The sequence below is a fragment of the Anas platyrhynchos genome, chromosome 3 (genome assembly GCF_047663525.1).
Source record: "Anas platyrhynchos isolate ZD024472 breed Pekin duck chromosome 3, IASCAAS_PekinDuck_T2T, whole genome shotgun sequence".
NCBI classification, from domain to species: domain Eukaryota; kingdom Metazoa; phylum Chordata; class Aves; order Anseriformes; family Anatidae; genus Anas; species Anas platyrhynchos.
The window spans coordinates 105,964,430-105,991,954 of NC_092589.1; the positions used below are offsets into that span (position 1 = coordinate 105,964,430).

Below are 27,525 nucleotides of genomic sequence, written 5' to 3' on the forward strand. Positions count from 1 at the left end.
TTCCAAGTTCCACTTGGAAACTCAGCTGCATCACTTCTGCTACTGAAATAAGGATGAAAAAGTGAAAGTTAATCGCTACTTTGTACTGCAATAAGATACTTCAGTAAAGCTTCACCTCATTTATACTGAAGTCAGTGGAACTCTAATATTCAAGGCTTTTTGAAAGTGCGTTTTTTGTTTTTTGTTTTTTTTTTAATGTCAAAAATAGTTATTTAACTAAGATGTGTTACTGTATACCTAGTCCTTTGCAGTTTTTTACCTTGCTGGGGCTCCACCTCAGCTTGATTTTCAGTGAAACGCCATTTTCTCAAAGCCAATTTTGCATTATTTCCATAATTTGCCATTAATTGATCTTGTGATTAATACAAACACAGTCATGTGCCTTCTTCAAAGCTGCCATGGATTATTCAGCCAGCACATTTTCAGCTTTTTTTTTTTTTTTTTTTTAAACTCATTTTATTTACACAGCCCAGCTTGCCATGTCATTTTTTCCTACAACCATTTTTTCTCTTTGTTACATGTGAACAGGTCTGCTGTATTAACAATGTGTGTTGGCCTTCTCAGCAGACCACACAGCAAAAGACCTTTTCAAAGCTTCAGATTGAAAAGACCACAAACTTTTGAAGACTGGGGACCTTTTTGACAAAGAAAGTCAATCTTTTAAACAATAATTTTAGGAAATCTATACTTCAACAGTTAAGCTGTGCTTCTCCCCCCCACATGCACATACAAACCTGCAGAGGACTTTGGATTTTTTTTTCCTTGAAGTTAGTGACTCCTTTATAGTTTAGACTGCTCTCTGAAATTGTTTTTCTCTTTTCAACCTACTCAAAATAACAGTCAAGTCTATTTCATGGCTAAACAATAACACTAAGAATTGGCAAAAGCAAAGAAATTCTAAAAAACTACTATTAATAACCATTTAAAAAGAGGTTCTGAAGGTCAGTCACTTTGAATGATACTGCTATCTCAGCATATTTTTTTTTGAAAGTATTAAATCTACCATACAGTTTTCATTAAGTTGTAGCTTTATTATAAGTATTTTACTTCCATGTGCCTCAAAGAATTGCACTACACAGTGAAATTCAACAGAAGTACCCAACTTAACTGAAAAATTCTGTCAGCTAATTAGCAAATGTTTGATAGAACTGTTATTTAAGAGCACTTCAGAAACTTGACTAGGGAGCAAAAGAGGTTCTGTCTGGCACCATCTCCCAATGAGAGGCACATCTCTGAATAAACCATTCAGGTTTTGGAACACCAACATTGACAGAATGCCTGGGTGGCCATATAAAGTTGCAGCTTTATATTCTTAGTATTTATTTTCCATAATTTCTTGGAATGCAGTTCGTGTTTTGTAATAGAAGTCTTTCTAATCTTCACATTTTAGCTGTGTGATGTCATTTCACCCCTTTAACAAGAGACATTCTTCAGCCAATTAAGCCATTTTATTAAAAAGGTATTAATGTTCTCATTTACATAACAAGCTCTCCATTGCTATGTATTCCTTCCCTAACATGACAGCCTCACATTAGGAACAATGCACCTAAGAGATTTAATTATAAAATCTATGCAGTGCATCCCTCCCAAACCACCTACCTCCAGGTCTCATCTCCAAACAGCTGGCTTAGACAAATCGTAACACATACTATATACATTACCTATACAGAATGTATGATTTTTTCAAAAGAACTTGGATTTTAAAATAAAGTGAATAAATTTGCAACACATGATAATGTATTAGTTTATTAAAATCATTTAAACGTGATTGTGTTAGTGTTAAAATGAGTAAAAGCCCAGAAGTTGTAGTAAGTCTCACTCTTGCAATACACGATGAAGCACTTATTTGCTACACCTTCTAGCAAAGTCTGAAGGTCTTCCACAAATATCAGACCTGAAACTACTGAAATTGTAAAAATGTTGGTAAGTGTTTTGTTTTAGTTCGCTGAAGAAAAATAACCAAAATCATTTTTTTTGAGAGTGGTTCTGAGATAGAATTTAGTGAACAACTTGCACTTTTCCATAAAAAAAAAAAAAAAAAAAAATCTGGTAACTTTCATAGAAGGTAATAATCAGCATATGACATTCTAATATACATGCTCTATCAAGGACAAGTAAAGAAATACACTTCAAAAGGGTCTTCTATGTTAACCCCAAACTGTAAAAAAACAGCCACTATATTCTTGGCACTGTCCAGAAGCATTTGAATAAGAACTGCAGAGACATCAGCAGCTCAAGCCTGTGCTATGGTTAAGTGGTATGTGATATCCACAGCAGTTAAGATGGATGTCTCAAGCACTTACTCCATCTGACGTTTCTCAAAACAAACTACGAAAGCAGGTTAACATTACCCTCTGCTTCCAAAGCTGTGTATGTTGAAGGCGTCTAACAATGAATAAATCAATTACAGCAACTGGCAGTAATTTTTCAGGGCTGCAGATTAACCAGTCAAGCAGCATGTATTTGCATATAGCAATAATCTATTCAAGGTCTGAGGATGAAGTTCCAGGACAGTCTAAACCAGTCTCCCTGTCCCCTAAACAAAAATCCCCACCCCTCCTTTGACTCAGCAGCAGCGTGTTTCTCATCCTGAGCAAGCCAGTTCAGGGAGCTAAACTGGACAGGTCTTTTGCACTTTTCATTTTTGGTCATTTATCTCCTTAAAGCTACTCACTGCAGCTACAGTTAAGCAAAGACAGCAGAAAAAAAATAATACAGCAACCAAGACAAATCAGATTAGATGCATGAGTAATCATCCCTGGTACAGGATCCATTCATTCAAACTTGAAGGGAAAAAAAAAAAAAACATTGTTTCTTTTAAACATTGTTTCTTTTTTAATACAATTTCAGTTGAAAAAAGATGTAATTGAGTCTCTAGAACTAATTGTTTCTGGTTGTACTAATCAGTCTATTTTAAGTACAGAAAATACTTTTGTAACTGTGTAAGTAAACTATGCTAAGCATACTATCAATAGCCATTAGTTTACCCATAAAAAATGTTTTGCATTTCATTGAGTTATATTGCACACTGAAGAGGACTGATACATTTCTCTGAAACAAAACACTCCCTTCGTATTTATTTATTTTTTTAAAGTTACTTAGTAAGTTCACTCTTAATTTCCTGACTTAAAAATGTATAGTGTCACAACAGGGAATGTTTCTATACTTAAATATGGAACTGTTCAAACATAAGTACAGTACTTTCTTCTGCTTAGAGGATAAGAAATTTAGTGAGTAAATAAAAAAGGTAATTCTTAAGAAAGCCATATTTAGATATTAAGCAAGGGCCACTTTCAGCTGTAACATACACAGCTGTATCAGTAAATAGGTATTTTGGGAAGAGAGTCATCATAAAGTACCATGATTTAAAAGCTTCCATTCCAAATTGATTCATCCTCTATCTAGGAACAGTAACATTACTTCACTTCTTCAAATAGATTTTTCCCCATCTTATTTAAGACTGTGGTCGTGACCTCCTGAATAAAAGTGCTGTTTGGATTTATATTAAGTAGTTTGAGTTATTTATCCTGGGTTTTGTGTAAATATACCTTGCAAAAAACTGAACACTCTTCCTCTTCAACTTCCTACCCCACTCTGCAGATAAGCCTTATTCACTTATCTCAAATCTTGGATGGGGTACTGCCATACAATTTCGTTGACGTGAAGACTTCTGGAGCCCAGTTGTGCTGTACAAAGCAGTGCAGTATTCCTTGGCAGGCAGACGAGCTGTCTCAGGCTTGCCTTTGGCTCCTGTGGTTGATTTACACTTTGAAGACTCTGACCTTGGCATTCCTTGGGAAACAATGTGTGCATGAACCATACCTTATAATATCACACCGGTGGAATCTCCCACCTCAAGATCATGGTTTATAACCACATTCCTCCTGAGCAAAGAGGCTTTCTACAATTTGAGGGACTGGTCCAAAACCTGGGGATGAAATTCCACAGAAATGAAGGATCACAGAAAAGCTCAACAACTTCCCAAGTGCAAGATGCCTTTTCCTCATCTGATGCTACTTATTTGCTACAAGCATTACAGTGAGGAAGCAAGCATAACAGCTTATGGAAAAAGAGAATATAATTCCTTACATTCTAAAGATAAAGAGAGCTGACAGTAGCTATGAAGGCAGTCAGCCCTGCCTGTCAAAAACAAATTGCACCTCTTCTGACTTATTTTTAATTAAAAAGTTCGTTCTTCCAACAATATTTGAAGTTTGTTGAAGAAACCTTCTCCCACATACACCAAAAAGGTTAGCAGTTACCACAATTACTTATAAAATAAACAGTAAGGAAAAACTTTCAGAATTTAAAATAAATACGTATTCTTTAAAGATGGCCTGTGCGCATACTAAGAAAAGGTAGGAGGAAAGAAAAAAAGTAACTGGTTATTATTTGATATTTTGTGTTGAAATTCCTCTTCAAAGACTAGGCTAATGAAGGTAGGACGGCTCACACTAAGATGACCAAACTATATAAAATAGAAGTACCTAAATGCTTGACAAGATGAGATGAACGTGACAGAACATCTGTCAATCAGCATCACCTGATTAAACTTACTGAATAGTTCAGAGGAAAGAAAAGACAAGTAATGTATGCGTTTTTCTCACTAAAAATATTGAACACATCCATATTTATTTTTATCACCTGTATTATTCACTTAATTACTTAATAACAGCGTATATGAAAAGTAGCACATTTTTGTAATAATTCAAGTCATGCATGTGAAACAAACCTCAGGCCGAAGTTCACTTTCTACAGCAGAAAAAAAACAGTAATATGAAGAAATATTAACTTTGAAGAATGCATGTGCATGCATAACCATATACACTGCAGCCACTACTGGGAACCTCAAAGAAAAGCAGACAGTACTATAGAAAGCATACATTATCTTTAAAAGATAATCCTTCAAGATGGGTAATGAAAAGGTTGTAGCAACTTTTTTTTTATAATCAGAGAGGTGATAAATTCATAATTCGAGTTCTGCAATTTTCATCCCAGTGGCACCACTGTAAATACGCTCGTTATGCTCCAATTTAAGTTTCACATGGCTAGAAACAGAACAAAACATCTGGAGTCTGAGAAGAAAAATTAAGTCACTGGATCCAGGACATCTGCCTTTTCTTTTTCCTAGAATTATTCCTCCATGAGGCGCACAAAAATCACTCAGAAATACAATGACATACCTGAGAAACAAGGGGTGGAATTCCACAGAAATAAACGGAATGTATCACTAAATTTCATGTAAACTGTTTTATTTCAAAGCAGCAATGACTAAGCTTACAGAACTACGTGCTAACACAACACACATTCAAACATTAAGACTAAGATGTCAGGAATTTGTTTAAGCAAAACATATTTTTATTAGGAAATAGATTTCATTCGTTAGTCTCAACAGAAACGGCTCCCTGTTGCTCTAAGATGACAAGAAAGATTAAAATGAAGTGGATACAAGTATCATACATATCAAAGAGATGACAAAAAAAAAAAGGCAACTGCAGACTGTCACTGACAACTACCACCAAATCCACAGCCCTCTGGACAAAACCACAGTCCTGTGCCTTATTATGGGCACATGAGTAATCCTATCTACTTAATTGCATTTGCTAAAACATTTGCAGCTAAACATGAATGTAAGTGCCTGTAAAAATGGACTCTAAGAATATTTCTGAGAAACATCTATTAAAAAAAAAAAAAAGTGCCTTTCAAAAGGCATTTAGGATCCAGTTCACTTTTACGATTTGTTAGATAATAAAAAAATTACCTAGTCTAGCTATCTAATCTGTTTATCTTGGGAATTATAATAAGAGAGAGATAAGAGAACATATAAATACAGAAAGAAAGACTCCCCATTATGACGGAGAAATGCATTTTGTATTTTATTTATTCAAGCTCTCTAATACAGATCAAAAATTAAAATTTTGAGAACATGTGAACAGGAAAACAACACAGATTTCAAAAGTGTTTTTTTTTTTTTTGTTTGTTTGTTTTTTTAAACATTGTCAAAAATGTATCTTTCATGAAAATAACTGAAAAATAGCATCCCCTGGAGTATATACATCTCTGAATAAAAATTTACTCTAGGATGCCAGACCAGGAGATTCTGTATGTATAGAAAGGGATCCTGCTGCAGCTCCTGCATTCTTATGTTGAAAGGTACTTTTTGGTACCACCAAAAACATTTGTTTTGTTTCCAAACCAGGGCTCTGAACTGCTTAGTATCAAGCTACAAATAGGAAATGAATTCTATATAAAGTAGACTGAGATGCTGCTGCTAGTGTCTATTCCCTCAATTCAGCATATTTGATGTAGTTTTATAAGATTTTAAGACAAATAATCAAGGAAACCAGTTCCAGTTTAACTCCATCAATTTATGGGACTAGCCTGAAAGACTTAAGCAGAATGTAAAAAGGCAGCCTGCATCAATACCAATCCCTTTCTTAATAATTTAGAGATAGTGCCAATCATTAAAAATACACTTTTTTTTTTTAATCAATTGCAATTAAAGCATGCTTTCTGCAAAACATGAAAATACTTTTATCTGTAATAAACATATCCACCTCTGCATTAACAACCTGGAATTAACTCCTTTTTTTCCTTTAAACCCAATTAAGCCTCACTCAGCATTAACACCACTGATGTAGCTGATGTTGTAGCCCCGGTGTAAGACTATTCCATCAGAAAACCCTAAGTATAACATCCAAGCAGCATTTGTACAATTTAAGCCAGTCAGCTATCAAACTGAGCTGCACAGCCTGCTTTGTGCCAGTGTAACATGCTGTCTGCATCCGAGGTTTACACTGGTGGAGCAATGGTAACATGGCACGAGGAATAATTTCCAAATAAGCACTGGCAGATAAGACCTCAAATTAGTCAGTCTGGCATTTCGCATGTTGATGCATTCTACTATTTACAGCTATTTTCAGAAGAAAACAAGAGCCAGTATGCGTCTTTAAAACGAGCTTGTTTACACCCACAATTATGTTGTTTCCTAAAACGGGAAGAAACAACAGATTAAAGCAATGGGCGACAACACAAAAAGCAAATTTAAGTTACTCTAATTTAAACACAAGCAAGCACTGATAGGAATCAGCCTTTTTCTCCCATGCAAGGGTTGCTTAAAACAAGTTTCTTCAAAATAAGCCTTTCCATTTTCAATTATTTTCTCTGTATATAGGCTAGGAAGACAGCATCCTATCACCCTGTTTCTTTCTTGCATAGGCCTGAATGTGATAACTCATCTCACTTTTAATCTAATTCGCTTATCTTCTGAATTTATATTATCTCGGTTAACTTTCAAAAAAGTAGCTTTGGGAGGAAACATCTCGAAACATCGCCTTTTCTAGGGCTTCAACTGTCACATAACAGTTAAAAAGCTGATTCTATCTGAATTGTTAAGCTTCTCTGTAACTTTGAAAGCAGGTAGAGTATTTGCACCGCTGTGCAGAGCTTTGTTCTTGTCACCAAGCTCCCTCCATACTTGTGGGTGCACCCCATCAGGGCCCATGGACTTGCCACTTTGCTCAAATTTTCCTTGACTTGATGCTCTCCCACCAACGGTACATCTTCCTTGCTGCAGCCTTTCAGCCCGGTCTCTGGGATTCCTGAAGGCCAGTCTTGCCGGTAAAGACTGAAGCAAAGCTGGCATTCAATCCCTTGACCATTTCACTGTCCCGGGTAGCCAGGTCTGCTGTTTCCTTCAGGAGAGGGCCCATATTTTACCTTGTCTTCCTTTTGTCACTGAGGTACTCGTAGAAGGCTCTTCTTCTTGCCCTCGGTCCCCTTGACAAGATTCAATTTTCTCTGGGCTTTGGCTTTCCTAACCTACAACCCCCCCTGCTTGGACAATGTCTCTGTATTCCTCTCAGACTACCTGTCCTTGCTTCCAGCCTCTGTAGGCCTCCTTTCTCTGCTGGAGTTTGGCCAGGAGCTCCTTGTTCACCCATGCAGACCTCCTATCATTTTTGACTGACTTCCTCTTTCTGACCAGCTTTCCTGGGTCCCTTTTTGCTCCAGGGTTTTAACCCATGGGGCTCTACTAAGCTGATCACTGAGGAGGCCAAAGTCCCTTTCCTAAAGTCCAGGGTTTGTGAGCTTGCTGCCCTCAGGATCTCCAGTGGTGCCCAGTGCCAGGACAAGAGGCAATGGGCTCAAATTGGAACCCAAGAGGTTCTGCATGAATATCACAGAGCACTTTCTTAGCATGAGGGTGCCCAGGCTGCCCAGCGAGGCGGTGGGGTCTCCTCCCTGGAGGCCTGCAGAAGCCGCCTGGCCATGGTGCTGGGCACCCTGCTCTGGGTGGCCCTGCTGGAGCAGGGGCTGGTCCCTGGGGGTCCCTTCCAACCATAACCATCCTGTGATTCATTACCAGTATCGGTGTAGGACACCCAGATGACAATCTACATTCAGAAGCAGCATGCTTTGATTAATAAGCAGACCATTCAACTGAAGCCTAGGTCTTTGAGGAAAGGAGGCAGTATAGATTTTCCTGTTTGTTTTTGACAAATTCAGGATTCTTATTTAAGTGACATAGTTTTAGTTACAGCCAAATTCTGCCAGGGTTAAATAGGAAATTTATTTGGTTTAATTTTAATCAAGATTAGTTACTCAGGTCAGTTTACAACACACTAGCACAAGCACTTGCATCACTCTAAAGGTGGTGCCCCATGGAAGGCGGTGGAGCTATTTCTTTAGCTGATAGTGAAAGTATTTGTGGAACTTGACTAAGCACCTGTGTGTGTTTGTTTTTGTTGTTGTTTGTTTGTTTTTAAATCAATATAACTAGGAAGGTCAATATAACTAAGGGAGAAAGGTGGAAAAAAAATCTGTAATTGCTTGGCTGCAGTTTCCCACACTTATCTTCTACTTCCTCAGATTTTAACATTTCTTTTTCCAATATTAAATGCCGCTTCATTTCTTCCTCAAACGATGTATAATTATATTGGTTTATCTGCATTTTCAAAGGTAAAATTATTTTTATTAGGTATATATAAATTTGATTGTGACTATCCTTAAAGCCCTTAAATAAATATAACAATATACACACCTTTAAAAAATTAACATCTAGATTAGAGAATAACCCTGCAAAAAAAAATTAATTATTTCAAACATAAAGGCCATAACATCTATTCCTCTTCTAAACACGCTGCTACTGAGTCAGAAGAGCCACACTAGTTCCATCAGTGGCATTTTTTACATATAAACACCATTGAGAACGCACGTCTGTGCTCTGCTGTGCACGTGTCTGACCTAATTCCCAAGGGATGTTTTGGTGCTGCGCACCCGGACAGCTCGTTGGGCCACGTAGGGCCCATTTAGTGTAGTCACAGTTTCTGCCTTAGACCAAGGAATCTTGTGTCCAGCTTTCTAAAAACAAAAGGATCGCATTGTCATACCTTCTTTCAGAGTGCCGGAATTACCACTGTAGACTACCTGAAAGCAGGTAGGCTATTATTAATTACTGCTGTATTTACCTCCACCACACTGCAGGCCAGTCGTCTGGCCCAAGGACCATACTCATCCCATTTAATAAGCTTTTGTCTGCACCGTGTCATCTCTTCCTGCTTCTGAAGTCATTCAGAAACAGATACTGTATCCTACATTATCCTAAGGTTTTCCCAGTCCCCTGACTACTCGTGGATCTTAAAAGGATGACGACAGAGCTAATCTGAAAAGACAGAAAGGCATTCAAAAGGACTTCACTTATGGTCGATATAAATCTTCACAAAGGAACCGACGTCCTTGGGAACTTTGCTCAGTCAGACAATTAAGCACCTCGTGTCTTCGTAGCACCTTGTGTCTTCATACTTGTAGGTGTATTTCACAGTCTTCCTCAGGAGCTTTGCTCTCAGCCAGACAGCTAAGTATCTTGTGTATTACAGTGAACGACCCCTAGGTACTACAAGTCTTAAACCAAGTAGGAAGTTTTACTTTCGATACACAATTGCCTTCAAGTTTATGGTACTATCTCCACACACCTGGGCAACAAGATTTCGTCTTAATCACCATATCACTGAAGATAAGATAAGCATATCTGCTTTTAATGAGACAGTTAAATGGCAATTCTACCAGGATTTATTTACATACAGATATCAAAATATCAGCAGAGATTACAGTAGCTAAAAGAAATTTTATAATGGAAGAATATTTTCATTCATTTAGCTTGCATTTACTGCAATGCGATTAGTTTCTCCCTTCTGTGAAAACTGAACTTTGGAATACAAAGAATTTTATATATATATAAAAAAAAAAAAAAAAAAAAAAAAAAAGCACAAAATTCAGGACTAAGTGAATATCCCAAGGTACTTGGAAAAGCAAAGCAAAATGAATAAAATAGATTTCATGTTCACTGCGGTCCTGTAAGTGGAAATAGTTTTTCCATGGGTGATGTTTCCTAAAATTTCCTTAAGATTTGGCAGTAGGCATTTCCACCTCTGAGGAGAGGCTGAAAGAGCTGGAGGAGGCCCCAGGGGATCCCATCGGGGTCTGTCAGTGCCTGAAGGGAGGTGCTGAGAGGACAGGGCCGAGAGGCAACGGGCACAAAGTGGCACACAGGAGGTTCTGCCTGAACATCACAAAGCGCTTTGTTAACATGGGGGTGCCGGAGCCCTGGCCCAGGCTGCCTGGAGAGGCAGATTTACCTGTGTCTCTTGGAAAAGTACTGTGTGTGGCACACATCCTATAAGGCACATGGCAAGTACAGAGCACAGACCCATGAGCTAACTAGAAGCAGCAGAGCCCCATTCAGTGCAGTGCCATCCTACAGAATGAGGAGGATTGTACTAAAGCCACATTTAGATCTGGTGAAATAAAATCCTTACATCAACAAAAGCAGCTTGTCAGCTTCACCACACATCATTGAAACAAGAGCACGACCTGATCATTTCGAGCCATTCCAGACCAAGTAGTGTCCCCTGAATAACTCCGGTTTCTTCTCATTCCTTGCTACCCTTCACGGAAAATCCGTGTACAACCGCTGTATGCATCCCATTGTCAAAGGGAGTTCAAGCACAAAAAAAAAAGTCCAGTACTTTCAGAAGGTGAACATTGGAATATGGCTAGATAATTGGAGTGGCATTACTTTAATGACCTCCTTCTTTACTGCCTCCTGCTCTGCTGGAAGAGTGGTGGTACCCAACTTTACCAGAATACTAAGCCTGCTCTGTCACACTGTATCCAAGCCAGTAAGTCAAACCAGTAAAATAATCATCAATTCATGCTTAAAATAAACCCTGAGAGTACTCTGGTCAGGTGATGCACTTCAAGGCTTGGCCTGCAGCAGCAGGTTAAAGAAGAGCAGCAGCTGGGCTCACCTGAAAGAGCCCAGTCCCACACCCAAACGCCCGTCCCCGCAGTGCACTTTGGACAGCTGCAGGCTGTGGCTTTAAGCCCACGGCTGAGGGGAAACCACACCGGCTGGAGCACGGCAGGACCTGACCAGGGTCTGGGTCACTGCTATAGATGCAGACTTACAGACAACAGAAATATTTTTTGGTGATTATTTTACACACAATAAAACTTAAAAAAAAAAATAAAAAATCATGATCTTCCCGTGATTTGTATGTACCTTCAATGTACCTTCAGCATCACTGGCCCTACTATTACAGTGCCAAGCATGTTTCTTCTCTCTTTTCCTCTCATCTTTTCAATTCTGGAGAACATCCATCCAAATACTGATAAGATTTCATACAATTAGAAATAAACCAAGCTATTATGACAGTAAAAGCAATACCAATTCTATAACAGAGAAAATGATTTGATATATAAAACCAACAACAATTCCTACGTGCCAAGAAAGGAGTTGAATCACATGGCAGTGTACACTGGTATTTATGCATTAGAAATTAAGATTGAAATAAAAACACAACTAAAAAGTTCTAAAACTTAAACATAACACCTTTCCTCTACGCCCTCAATTCACCATCTGTGTGATGTACACTGTTGATAAATAGAAATGACTTTATTATACATTGATTGCTTATGACTTAATAAAAAAAAAATATTTGGATTGTAAGTAGAATGAAACTTCAACAACTTACATCTAAGTCTGAAAGACACACTGTGCATATTCCCTCCTACACTCAGTGTGATTTCAAAAGAAAATTAAAAAATTACAAAACGTACTTTCAGCAACACAGTCTAAACCAAATGTACCGTACTGTACAGAAAATTTAAACTCTACAGTAAGGCTCAACAGTGCCTGAGGCATTCTGATTCACTGAAATATAACCTGCAGGGCAGTCATACAAAATCTAGGATATTTTTTTAATAATGATCAATGTCACATTTTACATAACTGCTTTTAAAGTTTCATTCTCGGTATTTAATAACCTAAGTTTTGATAAAGATGTTTTGGCAGGTAGGAAGGGGACAGTTGCGACCTCTGGCACTTGAGAAACACCACGAGGCATACATGCAGAAGAAAACTGGTATTCCTTTTGAAAATGAAGAGCAATTAAATAGTTTATTTTGACAACTAAATTGCCTTTCTTCAGAAACAGCCAATCATGAAAATAGATGAAATGAGTCATGCCTCATACTGCTACTGTTTCAGCCTTCCACATAGGAAGGGGTCTTCATCATACTGTCCATATTTAATGTTTGCTTCAGCATTCTAACAGTTAGAAATTATTTTCAGAGCAGAAAACTAGCTGGATGTCTACACTTAAAAATATTATGGTGGCAAATCCTTTTAAGGAGAGCCAGCTTACATTAGTGTATTGTTAGATATTTATCTTTTCCTCATTCAAGCTGAAATTATTCCTGACATAGAACAAACATCACACGTACATAAAACAGTAGTTCTGCTCCTTTATTTGCTGCTACATCCAAATTTTGCACCAAAACTCTGAGAACTCGGGTTCTGCTATTCCCTACCACAACAATGTTGGCAGAGTCAAGGCAAGACCTTAAACTCTGCAGATATGAACTCCGGGGAAACCCGCAGAGATAGGGATTAAGGAAAATAACTGAAAAATATAATTAAATTAAAAGTACATTTCATGTAAGAGAAATTATTTATTTACAGTAGTACTGACCATTGAACTCGACAGAAGCAGTGAAAAAACAAGACTTTAAAAAACTTTAGCAATCATCTTGATAATGTAGTTCTTTCTAGCTTATCCTACAAGATCCATAGCTTAGTTCAGGTGCTTATAATACCAGCATGGATATCTCTTAATTTTAACAAAATTACTAAGTATTTTGTACCCCCAGAGAAAATACTGAACATAGAATAATGTTCAAATTAACTGCAGGAGCTGCAATACAAGAATAAACTGTCAGGATCTCCCTACCACAGGAGTAATTCAAGTAGTTGTCTTCAGTTACCTTTCATACGGAAGAATTAAAAACAAAAAGGGGGGGGAGGGAGGAGTTATAGTTTACAATCCAGGATTATACAACTTAAAGAGGTCATTAAGTTAAATAGGCCAAGAATTAAAAGTTATGGCTTAATGCCTAAATGGGCTGACTTTTACTGTTGGAGGAAGAGGCCTGAAACGTTCACTAACAGAAACAGGCTGCATGTACACAGCTGGCACTAGAAAGGTTTTTCGTTACTCACTAAGCCCTCAGCTTCCAACGTGGTATTTTTACCTGCTCTTCTCCATTTTCCTGCACTGTTAGAGGGAATAGATCTACTCCTAAGGGGGGACTTCATGGTCATTCTATCACAAAGGTTTAAAAAACCTGCAAAAGAAGCATTTAGAAGTCAAGGATAATCACACGGTTGCATATAAAAAGGGGCAGAAACAGCAGTAAGTAACTCAGCAGTATCTTATACCTACTTACTACAGCTTGTTCCACGTGTCTTCAGCTGCACATATCAGAAGTCTACCACAAAATACGCTCCCCTGTACACCAGCTGGTGATAAAAGATTTAAAAATCAAAACCTGTGTCCTAACAAATGACAACGCTTGTCTCCTTGATCTTGCGCTCAGCTTAATCAGTGCTAAACTGAAAATGGCAACCAGAACAAACCAGTCGCAGAAACCACAGGGAAAACCAGTTTAAAACTAGTTTCTGCATGGAATGGAATATTTTCATAGCATAGGCAAGCCAAACTGAATGCATACCCCTCTACCGAAAACTTTGCTACTGCAAATTATTTTTAAGAGAACAATCTCCTTCAAGATATGCACACACACACTACAGTGAACTTACTGATGGAGCCCTTTACTTTGCACAAAAGAAAATCATGGAGGATCAATCAAGTTGTACAGCAGCAACAAACATGAGTAGACTAAGTTGTCCAAATTCACAACTCGTTCAATAAAAATTAATTTCCAAGAAACACCCAAAGGTATTTCTCTCCTACATCACTTCAGAGTAAACCTACGCTGTTGAGACAGCGATATTTGATTTTTAATCAACAGCTAAGCTACAAACTTTGGATGATTACATGTAACAGCAGTGACAGCTGTGGACAAAAAAAGATGAATTATAACCTCAGAATAGTAATTGCAATTTTAGTTAAACTTTAAATACCATTCAGAAGAAGTGTAGAACTTCACTATTTTCTCTTTCAATTTACTTATTTATTCAATAACAGTAACAGTCAACACTGTTTGTTTAGAGATTGAAAAGAATAGAAGGCATATTTAGTAAAGATTAGCTTGTCTTCCTTCCTCATGGTTACAAGCCTTATTTCATGTTTGTATCTGACCTCCACTTCATTTCCTCCTGAAGAAAAGCATAAAAAAAAAAAAAAAGCTATGTTTGGATCAGTCACCCAAACTTTATCCTGCTTAATGCAGGATCCTGTTATTCTCCACTTTAAATGCCGACTAAAAGTCAGTACCCATGACTTAGAGCGGTCAAGACAAAAGGCAACCACTTAGTTATCCAGCTCCTCAAGATTCAGAATTAAACACTTTGTCATAAAGTTTGCTCACAATCACCCTCTTTATATCACGTTAAGTCCATTCTAAACATTAAATTCTTCTCCAGCACAGGAGGAAAAAAAAAAAAAAAAAGCTTTTAATGAAGCTGGAAACTGAGAAAGATGTGCCTGATGACATGCAGTGCCAACACGGGAACAGAGCACAGGGCTTCCTGCACCGCGAGCTGGTTGCTGATCCCTGTCTGCAACATCTGACCACCACCGCCCTGCTAACAATATGACCACAGCAGTAACGGGGCAGGGCTGCACATTACCATCAAAGCCCTACCGTTTAGTCTGGGTGCACAATAAACACAAGATACGCAACTGGTGACCATTTGCAAATGATTTGACTTCAGCAAGTTGTTCTACATAAAATAAAATTAATGGCAGATAGAAATAATGAAAAAAACATTTGCACACAGATTTTCTTCTCACATTTACCACCTTCCAGATCCTACAACAACTGAGGCAGAGACTGAACAGAAGGGCAAGTGGGTGATGAAAGCTACCCCCATCCCTTGATGGGAAAGAAAAGCTCAACACCAGGATATTTCACATAAGAAAAACAAACCCACTCTCTTAGTAGCAGTAACCATAGCAGAGGAACATGGAAAAGAAGATGAAGCTAAGTCCACACCACATAAGCAGCTGCTACTGATCGATACCATCCAACCTAATAAAATTTTGCCCAAATTCATACAACCGCCATCTTCCAAGCACAGTTGGACCCCCTGCACATGTGGTTGTGGCCAAATGACCCCTTTAAGCACAGCATCTTACAACTCTGTTAGCAAATAATTAATACGATGCTCTAAAGTAAGGCCACAGGTGGCACTTCACCTGCGCTAAGGAAGCGGAGACTTTGCTGGTTTGGAAGACGAACTCCTTCTGGCTGTACAGCGAGCGTTTCTGCAGCTCCAGTGCTGTAGCAAAAGAGTCACACACAGTAGGTACAGCTTTGGAACCAAGCACCACGTTCAGCATGCTGTTTACATAGCAAAAGACTCATTAAAATAAGTTTATTGCTACCAAAGGCTGCCAAAATAAACATAGTATTCTTGTTCTTAACCAGCATGATGTATCAGGAAAAAAGTATTTTGGGTAAATTTTTCACTGGAATCATTTGGTGCTTTTAGGAGTAGCAGTTTCAAACAACCTCTGAGTTCACACAGCATCTCCCTCCCCACACCTATACTTATGGGTTATTAAAAAAAATACCTATATATAAATAATAAAAAAAAGCACATATAAATTCTTCTATTCTTTCATTACATAAAACTCTATTACCAAGTTTCAACCCCTCTCATCCCTATAATCCACGGATAATTCCTCCACAGTAGCAATGCAATACCGGTTATTTTTATAGATCAAACATTGGCAAGAAAACATCAGTTGAGAGCTGCAGAGATTGTTTACTGTGCTAGCATTTTTCTTCTTCAAATTAGGCAGCTTTTGGCATGGAGAGCATCACTAGACAAATAGCCAAGTGCTTTGGCATTGCTCTGCCATTAGCTCAAACCTGAAATTTTATTTAACAAAATGGTTTTTAATCAATATTTGCTGGTTTGCGGAATCCCCCAGTGGACACTGAGGCTACTAATACTTGTAAAAAGAAATTTTTTTTTGAAGAAAATCAGAAAATGGTGCTAGCTGTTACAAAGGCTGAACAGCTAAAGGATACTAATGACCCACTCTGCAATCTGATCAATACAGGCAAAAATATTGGGAGCACGTATCGTTCTAGTGAATGCACATGAAATCTGGCTGCATCATACGTGTGGCATTAAAGGCAGAGAAAAATGGCTTTTTTCCCCCCTTTCTTAAACTAAGTGAAATGCTTTAATTCTGGTGTGCAATAATACAGAATATAACAAGCGTCAGAAAATAGAACTGTCCTTTTCCAGCTAAACTATATTGCTATATATAAATCACCACCCAGGAACAAAGAACAAAAGGCAATTCTGTTTCTTTAAAGCTCCTCTCTTCAGGAGACGTTCTGAAATTACAAATTAAAAATAGAAAGTTTCTAGAAAGAGTTAGGAGCTAAGGAAGAAATAACAGCACTAGAACTATAACAAACAAGGAAAAAAAAATCTTCAGGAGCAGAGAAACATTTGGCTTGTCCACTTACTGGGCAATGAGTTTCAGATCAGATCCTGATAGCTGCTACATGTTCAGCTTTTCACTGTGCTAGATGGTTGAAATTAACACAATAGATTGTTCTTACTCATCCAAAATTACGTGACAATAAGCTCAGGAAAGTGAGTGACTTTAAAATTAATTCTGAAATCCTCTGAAAGCTCCTCAGACCAAAATCTTGTGACAGGATAGATGCGTGTCAGCCATGAAGACCTGGAGACCCTGTACAAAGAGAGCTCAGCTGAGCAATCTGCTAAGTTAACACTGCTGGTGTCACATTGGTACCCACCCAGGTGATGAGACAGCTGCAGAGACATCTACTGAAAGGGTGACAGTCACAGCTGCACCAGTAATGCATTTTTCATCAGAAGCAATGCTCTAGAGTCTTGATGGGAAGGCTGAATTTCGCTGAACTTCTATTCCTGTCCAAACTGGCATAAATACAGCATCTACCCATCAATTTTATCTTAACAGAGAAACAAAAAGCCATTTTTCCCCAGTTTTAAGGCATGTATATTCCAAGACACTGAAGCACGCCACTGCCAACCGCCTCCCTGCTCTGCAGCGTGCCACAAACATGCCCACAGCCAGCACCGTGATCATTGCCTGACAGCAAGAACTGCTCCTCCTGACAGCTCACACCACCACGGCAAGGCTGAAGCGTAATGCTAAAACACCAGGGCTCGCACTGCACAAAGCAAAAGGCAGCTGCAAACTCCTTTCTCTCCCCAACTGCCCTCGATCACAGCCTGCAGCGCGTGCACCCAGCGGGGAGGAGGCCGGTAAGATTTATGGGAGCTGCTCGTCACCACCCTGAAATTCTGCGCTGGAGTCCAGCACGTGCTGAAGTCACACAGTGACACGGGGCAAGGAAAGGGAAGTCTGGGTTAGTTGTGCACAGCGCACATTGACCTGTCTGCTCTCCTTCTGGAGAACATTCAGTCTTCAGATAACGCTTATCAGCGCGCCCTTAAATAACACATATTCGATACCATATAAAACAGCTCCATTTGCATATATGCTCTACCTACAGCACTGATAAATAAAGAAGCACATGTAGTTGAGGACTGTTAAGCTCTTCTTCAACGTAGCTGGCAGCTCAGAATCATTCAGTAGGGCTGTATTTATAGTAGGGTTTCTTATAGACCACCCAAGGTCAAATGCCATTGAACACGATCATCAATGTGTACATGCAGCACACATAAAGGCGTCACCTCACAGAATTAGCGGATGACACAAGCTGGCAGAGGAGCCAGTCACACCAATACAGTAGTTTTACGACCCGACCTGCACAATCTGATCATGATACACCAAAAAGGTTTTCCTAACTGCTGCTACAGGACCAAAAAGAGTAAGACTGTATCACAGAGGTGTAACAAAAAGCTTATTTATCTTCCGACAGGCAACACAGGCTTTCAGCACATTACAATGGGTGAAGGAACAGTCACCAGATGTCTAAATAAGGCTGCAGAAACCACTTTCCTTTGTAGAGGTTCTCGCCTGAGCCTACAATGGCATCGTGTACACAGCTCTAGTGCTGCCGTTTTCATTTTCAACTCTTTATCAGACCAAAACCAGAAGAATCCACCAAGTGCAGCACAGGCTGTGCATCTGAACCACCTTAATAAGTTCTCTATGGTAACCTTTTTTTTTTTTTCTTAAAATTTAGCAGGAAAAGGATGGCAATAAGCACACCACATATTTCAATAATTCTGCCCTCACAAGTTAGCTACCACGACAAACTAAATGGTAAGCTCTGAATTAAGGCTATGTGTCTTCTCCAAATATAAATCTTATTCAATCACAAATGATTATGCTTAATACAGGCAAAATAGCAAAGTATTAAGTCATATAATATAGCAGTGGCCATATTAGAAAAATCTAATGGTCTCTGAGCCATACAGGGGTGGAGGGAAATAACCAGTTATCTGGCCTCATCGATGCTGCTGTTGAAGCAGACGATGTGGTGAGGAAGGTACACAAAGAAAACCTCCTCGTTTGCAGCCACCGCATAAATTAGCTCCTGATAGGCAACGGAGCTGATATCTAGAGACAGACAGCTTATTACCTCTGCTGTTCACTTTGTTCAAATTTGCAGCATGTGTTGTAGATTAACAGTTACTTTTTTGCTTTTTACAGCTTCCCAAAAATAAAACACGCACACAAAACACAGAATAGCAGCTGTTTATGACTTTTTACAGCGTAAGGAAATGAATTCCATTTTGAATTCCATTCCACATTTTTAGTTTTGGTTATGTTATTTTTGGAGGATGAAATAGTAGCATTCCAGCCAGTCTTTTTAAGACCTTTTCCCTGACTCTTAGTTTCTGTTGCTGTATTTCTACTTCTAAATGAAAACACATTTCCACTTATGATAATTTACACTGAAAGTGAGCTGTTTACCAAACAAGTCAGTGTTGCAATTTGAATATGATTTTTTCATATTTGGATTGCAATAGTCAGCCTAACAAAACACCGATACAAAATTAATGTCAAATAGCATAAAGCAACAATACCAAAGCCCCAAAGGCTTTTACAGGAAATCCACTGCAAATTTCATAAGGTCAATAAAAAAACCTAACCAATTCATTATTTCATACACAGGCATGCAGAATGCAAAACTAGGAAACTTGATTCATTAATGTTATATTTTCCTTGCTGTTAATTATTTAAACAATACTTACAGAGACCCTCTCTGCACCCTGCAGAGAATAAACTGATGGCCTTTGCTACAAAAATATGCATTTACAATCCAGTTAGGATACCTCCACGGTTTACTGATTTGTCCAATGTATGACATGAACCGGTCTATACTATAAAATTACAAAACTTATCTTTTAAAAAAAATGCGCAAAGCTGCCTAGCTTTTGCAATTAGAATTTCTTTTCAGAAACATACACAGTTTTTAGCGTATCTAATCCATGTCCACACCATGGGAGGCAAGAGAATAAAAGTAACACTCCATTGAGTATAAAAGCAGAGTGTGAAAAAGTCTGCTGGGGTTAAACGTTAACCTGATGCATTTTTCAGAACGACTGTACTATTTTTAAACTGCTCTTTTTTGGCCACAGGTCAAAGTTTTCCTAGCAAAATACCAATGTGAAAACGCTGGGAGCGAAGCCCAGAGGCAGCTCTCTTTGCTTTGGCCTAGGCCAGAACTTATCTGAATCTAGCTAGATATGTTGCACTGCTTCCCACTCCCCTTCATTGACTGCTACGGGTAATATGCCTCGTTACGCCTCTGAACGTCTCCGAGCGGAATAATGCAGCACTGAAGCCTTGAGAACGACATTTTTCAGATGTTATAGGAAATTCCTATACTCTCCACACAGCACAGGCATACATACTGTTCAGTCAGTTCCTGTCTTTTTGGCCAAACAGAACTGAGTCATTTGAAAGAGGGGAAAAAAAAAAAAAAAAAAAAAAAGAGAGAGAGAGAGGCTCAGTGTAAGTGCCTTGAGCAACTCTTGGAAATGCTGCGATTCTTCCCCCCTTTTCTGTTCCTCTTCACTGGGACACACTGGAAATCTTGGGAAAGAGTGGAAACATCAGGCCTGAAGACCCAGAGCTTCGGTTTTAAAAAAATATATTGATGAAAATAAAGCGGGGCGGCTCTCACGGCCTTTTTCCAGGGTTGAGATGTTTTCAATGGGGAAGCCTAGCTCCCTTCCCACTCCTTCCTGAGGGCACGGATTTCTTGCGAGGGGAAAGTCAGCTTCACGGACTTCCTCTGCCAAACGCGGCTGGCCAAGGGAGACGGGGCCGAGGGCTGGAAAACGAAGGGGACCCCAGGGGCCTGCTGAGGGCTGCGTGAGGCGAGCCCCCTGCCCCAGGGGCTGCTTTGGGCAGCGGGCGGCCGAGCCCGGCGCGGTGTGGCGGCTCGCACAAAGCCGGGTCCTGGCTCCCTGCGCTCGGCAGGCGCGAAAGGGAAGGGTGGGAGCGATGCTGGAAGCGAAGCCGCCTCCCTCCGCCGCTCCGGGCTTCCCACAGCCGGCTCCGGGCTTCCCTCACCCGTCTCCCCCCGCCTTTAGCTCGGTGTTGAAGCACAGCGCGCTGCCCCCCACCCCCTTCGGGCCGGCAAGGAACCTTCCCCGGCCCCGCTCAGCCTCCTGCGGGATGCCGGAGCTCTTCCCTTCCTTCCTCCCCGCCTGCCGAGGCGCTGCCTTTGTTCCCCCCCCCACCCCTCCTCCTTCCCCGCCGCCGCCATCCCCTCACCAGCAGGCTCTCCACGTTGACCGGCGAGCGCGGGTCGCGGATCATGGACTCCAGCTTCCTCTGGCGGCCCTCGAGCATCCCCGCCGCCGGCTCGGGGAGGGGGGCCGCCGACATCTTCGCCGCCTGCTGCTGCTGCTGCTGCTGGGGCTGAGGCTGCGGCTGCTGCTGGCTCATCCTGCCGGGGCTCGCCCAGCGGCGGCGGGACGCCTCCCCTCGCGCTGCCGGGGAGGAGGAAGAGGAGGAGGAGGAGACGCCGAGGGGTCGCTCCGGGGCCTAGCGCGGCGCGGTTGGGCCGCCCCGCGGCCGCCCGGCCATGAAGGAAGCCGGGAGGGGAAGGGAAAGGAAGGGAAGGGGATGGAATGAAGCGGGGCGCAGCGGCTCCCTTCCTCCCGCCGCTCAGCGCCGGGGCTGCCTCCCCCCGAGCCGCTCCCGCTCCCTCCGAGCCTCCCTCTCCCGCTCAGTCCATGCTGAGGCGGCCGCCGCTGCCCCTTCCTCGCCTTCTTCCCCTGCCGCCGCGCCCGCCCCCGGCCCGGCCCCGTGAGGCGGCCTCCATTACCCACAAGGCTGCGCTGCCCGTAGCCGCCTCACTCGGGGCTCGCTCCCCGGCCCGGCGGGGCAGGGGACTCCTCGCCGCTGCCCCTTGTCCTTTGAGGGGGGGGGGGGGGGATCCCAGCGAGGGGACCCCCGGGCCCGGAGGCTGTGGGGATGTGGGATGGAGTATGTGGGGGTCGGAGCTTTTGGTGGGTGTGAAGAGAAAAATGGGGGGGAAACGGGTTGGGATGAGGAGGAGGTGGGCTGCGGGGTGTGGTGGGGAAGGGGGGTGTAGTCCCCAGACTGAGGAAACAATAAAAAAAAAGGAAAGCTTTGAGAATTAAAAACTTTTCGTGTGGATTCTGTCTCTGTGTGCTTACTGGCGCGGTGCACGAACATCCCACAGGCAGAGCTCGTGTGGTGCAGAGGGGGAAAGGGCCGCGCTGCCCTGTGGGCTTGCTGATAGCTGGATGGCAGCGGGCTGATGTCAGAAAAACGGGCAAATGCTTTGGCTTGAAAGGAAGAGAAGAGTTCAAAGAGAAGTAAATACATGACTCACTCGCATGGTTCGGAGTGAGATCACCCCGCCGTGTTCTGAGTCAGGACCCTGGAGCCCAGCAGCCCCCGGTGCCAGGGGGACTCGGGTCTGGCTGCCTGGTAACCCCCAGCCGCGGTGCCAGGCTGCCTTGAGTAAAAATTGCATCTGTGCGTGTCAAACTCACATTTCTTTTACTGAAATTCCTTCAGGAGTTTGGGTTTTCTGATGGAATCAGTGACAATATGCTTGGGAGATGCTCTTTTATTTGCATTGTAAGGCTACCTCACTCCCAAAACTGATTAGGACCCACTTTGCTGTAACGTGCACCCAAAAAAATCACATCATTTGCTCAAGCAGTTTACGTGGAGACAAGATAAAAGATGTAGGTCCAAGGGTTTCCACCAGGATTAGGATGTGGATGCTGGTAGCATTGTGAAGTTATATGAGCTAGCACTTCAGCCATTAGAAGCTCTAAATTACTTAAACATAATTTCTTCCCATATGGCCTACTTGCAAGTGAGTAGGCTAATTTCTTGTAAGCGGCAGAGCAGAAAATGTGTATCTTTTTTTTTTTTTTTTTAATGAGATTTAAATAGGTTGGGACAAAAGACCAAATGCGCAGAACATGTTTCCAGTGATCAACACGCTGGGTTTTGTTACTGTCAACAGGAATCTTTGGGGTGATTTCAGTGAGCTTTGAGTCAAGCACCAGATGATTTGAAGATATCGGTTTCCCGTTGACTGTAGGCAAGCTGTGCATCTCTCCTCATTTTTTTAATCTATAAGGTTTGTCAAAACTAATCTGTACTTTATCTAGCTCATATGATTTATGGACATTGTTTAGGGCAGCGTTTAAATGACCTTAGCAAAGAAATTCTTAAATAAGCATAACAGCCCTTTTTGCATACAAAAAAAAAAAGTGCGATTGCAACTTCAAAAGTGAGTGTGTAGAAACAGTCCCTTCTTGAAATTCTTGCCCAATAGATCTATTCCTCCAGCCTTCAGGACATAGTTGCTTACTGACGAAACAAGTTTTACTCTGTTAATGTTAGAGAGACAAATTTACAATGGCAGCATCAGCTGAATTCCTTTGTACGACACAAATCCTCAACAAAATCATCAGCTCAGTTCTAACAGCAAGATCTTTATTACTGGTTATAAATGATTAAGTGACAGAAAGAGCACTTTGAAAGTCAGATACTGCTCTCAGTTTGTAGCCTTGGTATTTGGGAAAACACTGTTTTAACATGTTGAACAAATTGATACGGGTGTCCTAAAAGAAAAATAACACCACCTTGAGTGGTGTTGTTGCAATGCTACCTTTTCTGTCTATAGTACCATATATCTCATAGGATAACACCTATCCCTGATAGCATTTAAGGAAGAACTGGCTTTATTTATTCCACGCACAATGGTTCTGAAGTCTGCTGCAGTGAATTGTCAACTGTTACTTAACCATGTTTTGCAAGGCAAAGCCCAAGACTCCCTGGGTGCTCTGAAAGCAGGCTGCAGCTGTAAGCATGTGAAGCCACAGCTGGAACCTTCTCTCTCTCTCTCCTCCCTGGGGTGCCATTTAGGTGTCTAAATCCAAATATCTCTTAGGTGTCCCGAAGCACTCATGAGTTTGTTGTTGACCATTTTCGGAACAGTCTGAAAGTTTATAAAAAAATTTGTAAGAAGCTGGTAAGCCGGACATTCATCTGCTTCAGAGCCTCATGCAAAGCAATTTTTAATCCCCCAGCACAGCCCTTGTAGGAGCGTCACACACTTTTAATCCACAGGGCTGGGGATTAGGAGTCACCATCTTCAGATGTGAGGGTGGTTAAACATTGAAACAGGCTTCCTATGGGGGTGGTTGATGTCCCATGCCTGTCAGTGTTCGAGAACCATTTGGACAATGCCCTCAATAATATGCTTTATGTTTTAGTTGTCTCTGAAGTAGTCAGGCAGTTGGACTCGATGACCTTTGAAAGTCCCTTCCAACTGAACTATTCAATTCCATTCCATTCCAGATTGTTCCTTCAGGGTACTTCCAGAGGGATCACGGCCTCTCAGGAAGACAAGGAATTTGAATCTGGACCTCAGACATGCTTTACCTACCAGCTATTGCAAAAGAGGAGAAAGGAGACGAGCCACTCACCTATGCATCAGCTTTAGTAGAAGGGGCTGCTCTGTTCTTAACACTTTCAGCTGGCTTCTTTTGTGAGTGTTCTTCCTAGGCTACCGCTCTCTACCATCCATGCAGAGAAAATTAGATGTAATACCTCCTGTAGCCCTGCTCTGTGTCTGGGTTTTACATATGAGTTGTCAATGATATCACGTAATACTTCTGTGTAGAGGCATTGGTTGACTCTAATCACAAAATCAAAGAATGATCTGGGTTGAAAGGGACTTAAAGATCATCTGGTGCATCTGCATGGACAGAGAGATCTTCACTGGATCAGGTAGCCCAAAGCCCCATCCAGCCCAACCTTGAACACTTCCAGGGATGGGGCATCCACAGCTTCTCTGGGCAACCTGTTCCAGTGCCTCACCAACCTCATCATTGTGACAGCAAAGTAGGAAGGACAGTAAAAAAAAATAGTCCAAGCATGTACACAGTCTTTTAAATCTGCCAAGTGTAAGCTATGTCAAACTGCCAGAGGCAAAGGTGTGCAGCTGTCAGCCCTCCCCTTTTGGGAGCCTAGGACACTGCTCTGACAGCTTGAACATCGCAGTCAGTTGTCGTGATGGAAACAGGGCAAGAGGCCGTGTTTTAGGTAACAAGGTCTTGGGACATTAGAGGTTACAGCTAAAGATTGTCATCCCGCCTCCAGAAAATGATCTACATTGATTTCACAAGCATAACAGGTGCTTTATTTTTAGATTCATAGATATGAAATAGGGAAGGAAAGGAATATACATTTTATTTGTTTTTATTTTTCCTTTTTTCAGATGGTAGTGTTTAATCAGTCAAAGGATTAAAAAATTAGTTCTTCTGGATTAAAAATTAAGCCTTTTTTCTTGATTTCTGGTTAATGAAGACAGTAAGAAAGGTACATGACTTTGTATCTGGGAAATGTACATGTAAGAGGACTTGTTTTAAGGGAGCTGTAAAGTTAAATAGCCACAATCATCATTGTTGTTGATTTTCTGATTACACTGTTGTCTTGGTGCAAATATTTTAGTTATGCAAAGTACATACACAGAAAAAACATTTTTTAATGTTCTTTCATTTATTTTGTGATACAGCCTCTGTTGAATTGCAACTAGCAGCTTTAAATACAAGCAGCTTTTCAAAACCGATGCATTTCCAAACCAGCCCTCAGTAAGAATGACACCACCACATCAATCCCTGGCACAGGCCAGCTATAAAATTACAAAACCACTCAGCCATCTGTATAATTAAATGCAAACCAAAGTAATCAAGCAAATGTTAAAGAAAATATCTTCATTTTGTAAACTTTGTAGGTGAAGGCCTACATCTGCTGATTCTGATTGGGGAGAAATGTATGCCTCCGACAAATATGCCTTATTGTAGCTTCCCACTCTTTCAAACAGCATAGGCTGCTAGCAGTTAAATGCAGAAATATTATTTGGTACTGTCTGCTCTCTAGAAGTCAGTAATTTAAATCACAAATACCAACAGATCAGGTAAAGGAGGTGTGAAAGAAAAGTAAAGTGGCTGTGTAAGGACTGGGTGTGTCCTGTTAATGCAGGACATCGCCTCTGCCTCTCTGATTTCATGCGTTACATAATTTTCCCCAGCTAACTACGGTGGCTTTCGTTAATAAGGTAGTTTTGTAGTCTCTTGGATGCATCAGGAAGACCGAAGTAAAACTGTGAATCTAGGTTAATTGAAATGCTTACGTGATGTTGATGTGCTAGATTCTGTGCTGTAGATCTCCGGAGGAAACATGTAGTAAGCATAATTTGGAAAGTAAGGACAAAGTGACCTAAAGATTTCTTTTGCTGCTTTCTACGTTTAGCCTGAAGTTTGGAGCTCTACAGCCCGTAGACATGAGTCACAGCAGTTCAAGGGGCTGATTTATGAAATCCTCCCCGTTGTGCTGTCAGTAGGCTGCTCACAGTACACTAGAGCTGAGGAGCATTTCTGCTACTTTTATTTCTGCTGCATGCATCATCTCTGGTGCGTCCCTTGTGTGATACACTGTAAAGGCTGCAAAACTGGAAGTGTGCACATTGCAAATCTGCTGGTCCCTCAGAAGTGCTGGCCATGGCTTCTCAAAGCTGTTTCAGCTCACTTTTAATTCTGATGAGGAGACAAAGAGGATCAATTCACTCCTGCCACTTGCATGCCTGCAATACTTGCCTCTCTAGTGAACACATACCAATATGAATATAAGCATTTCTGATCATTTATCCTGGATTTCAGATCAAACATTTAAATATCTACTCCCCAAAGTGGAACCCAAAGTCCAGAGTTGGGCAAAGAGGCTGCTTATATAAAACAAGAGGAGAATCAGCTAGTTAGTAAGCAAACTTATCTACACAATAATTGAGAAGACTATATGTGGATTACACTCTTGGGTTTTGGTGTAAAATCCATTGTAGTCATGTAAATCCTTCCTCTGATCTGGCTTTTAGCCATAAGTATGCAGCAACTGTCTTGGAAAGACAGTAAAACCCTGGGCAACAAACACTCCCGGCAATTAGGGTGAAATGCCAGTGGAAGATGACTCGTATATAAGAGGCTAAATAAAGATGAGTATTGCTGCAGTTCTGTGTGCATCTCTGAATGCCCACATTATGTATCTCCATATTAGCACTGTCATTCCTACGATCTGTTTTTCATCAGGACTTAGCTACTGTGAATTGTGGGGAAAACAAGCCAGTCTAGCTGATGCTGGGGGGTAAACAACTATGGTTGCTGTGCCTGCTCTTGGGGAGCTTGCAGAGGTCGTAAAATAAGAATAAAAACAGTCATGAGCGTGCTAGTGAAGGCATAGCTTTGCAGATAGGAGTTTACATGCTTGGAGAGATTGTGTCATTTTGTATTTAAACAACAGTAAAGTCAAGCAGCAAAGTCACAACAGCATTGGGAAGGAGGAAAAGAAAAAAAAAAAGAATAACTAGACACTTTAATATTTTCTTCTTAAAAATGTAGTTTTCTTGTTTTCTCATTTTGTCCAACAAGAAGGACAGTCTTGTTTAAGAACTGGAATGCTGCAAGGGCTACAAGGGGAGGGGGAGGTTGCAAAGAGCTGCCTTTGAGAAACA

At 40.9% G+C, this 27,525-nt stretch overlaps 1 protein-coding gene across 4 annotated transcripts in view; it reads right to left on the reverse strand.

The window, feature by feature from the left end:
• Positions 1 to 21,818, reverse strand: part of ROCK2 (Rho associated coiled-coil containing protein kinase 2) — a 103,034-nt gene extending 81,216 nt beyond the window's left edge. Inside the window, exon 1 of one of the 4 annotated variants that reach the window (XM_038177773.2) lies at positions 21,237 to 21,818. In XM_038177773.2, the coding sequence (XP_038033701.1) occupies positions 21,237 to 21,410 (174 nt within the window). In that variant the 5' untranslated portion in view covers positions 21,411 to 21,818. The remainder of the gene's footprint in view (positions 1 to 21,236) is intronic. The other 3 variants (XM_038177774.2, XM_038177775.2, XM_072036432.1) reach the window with 3 other exon arrangements.
• Positions 21,819 to 27,525: the final 5,707 nt, after the last annotated feature.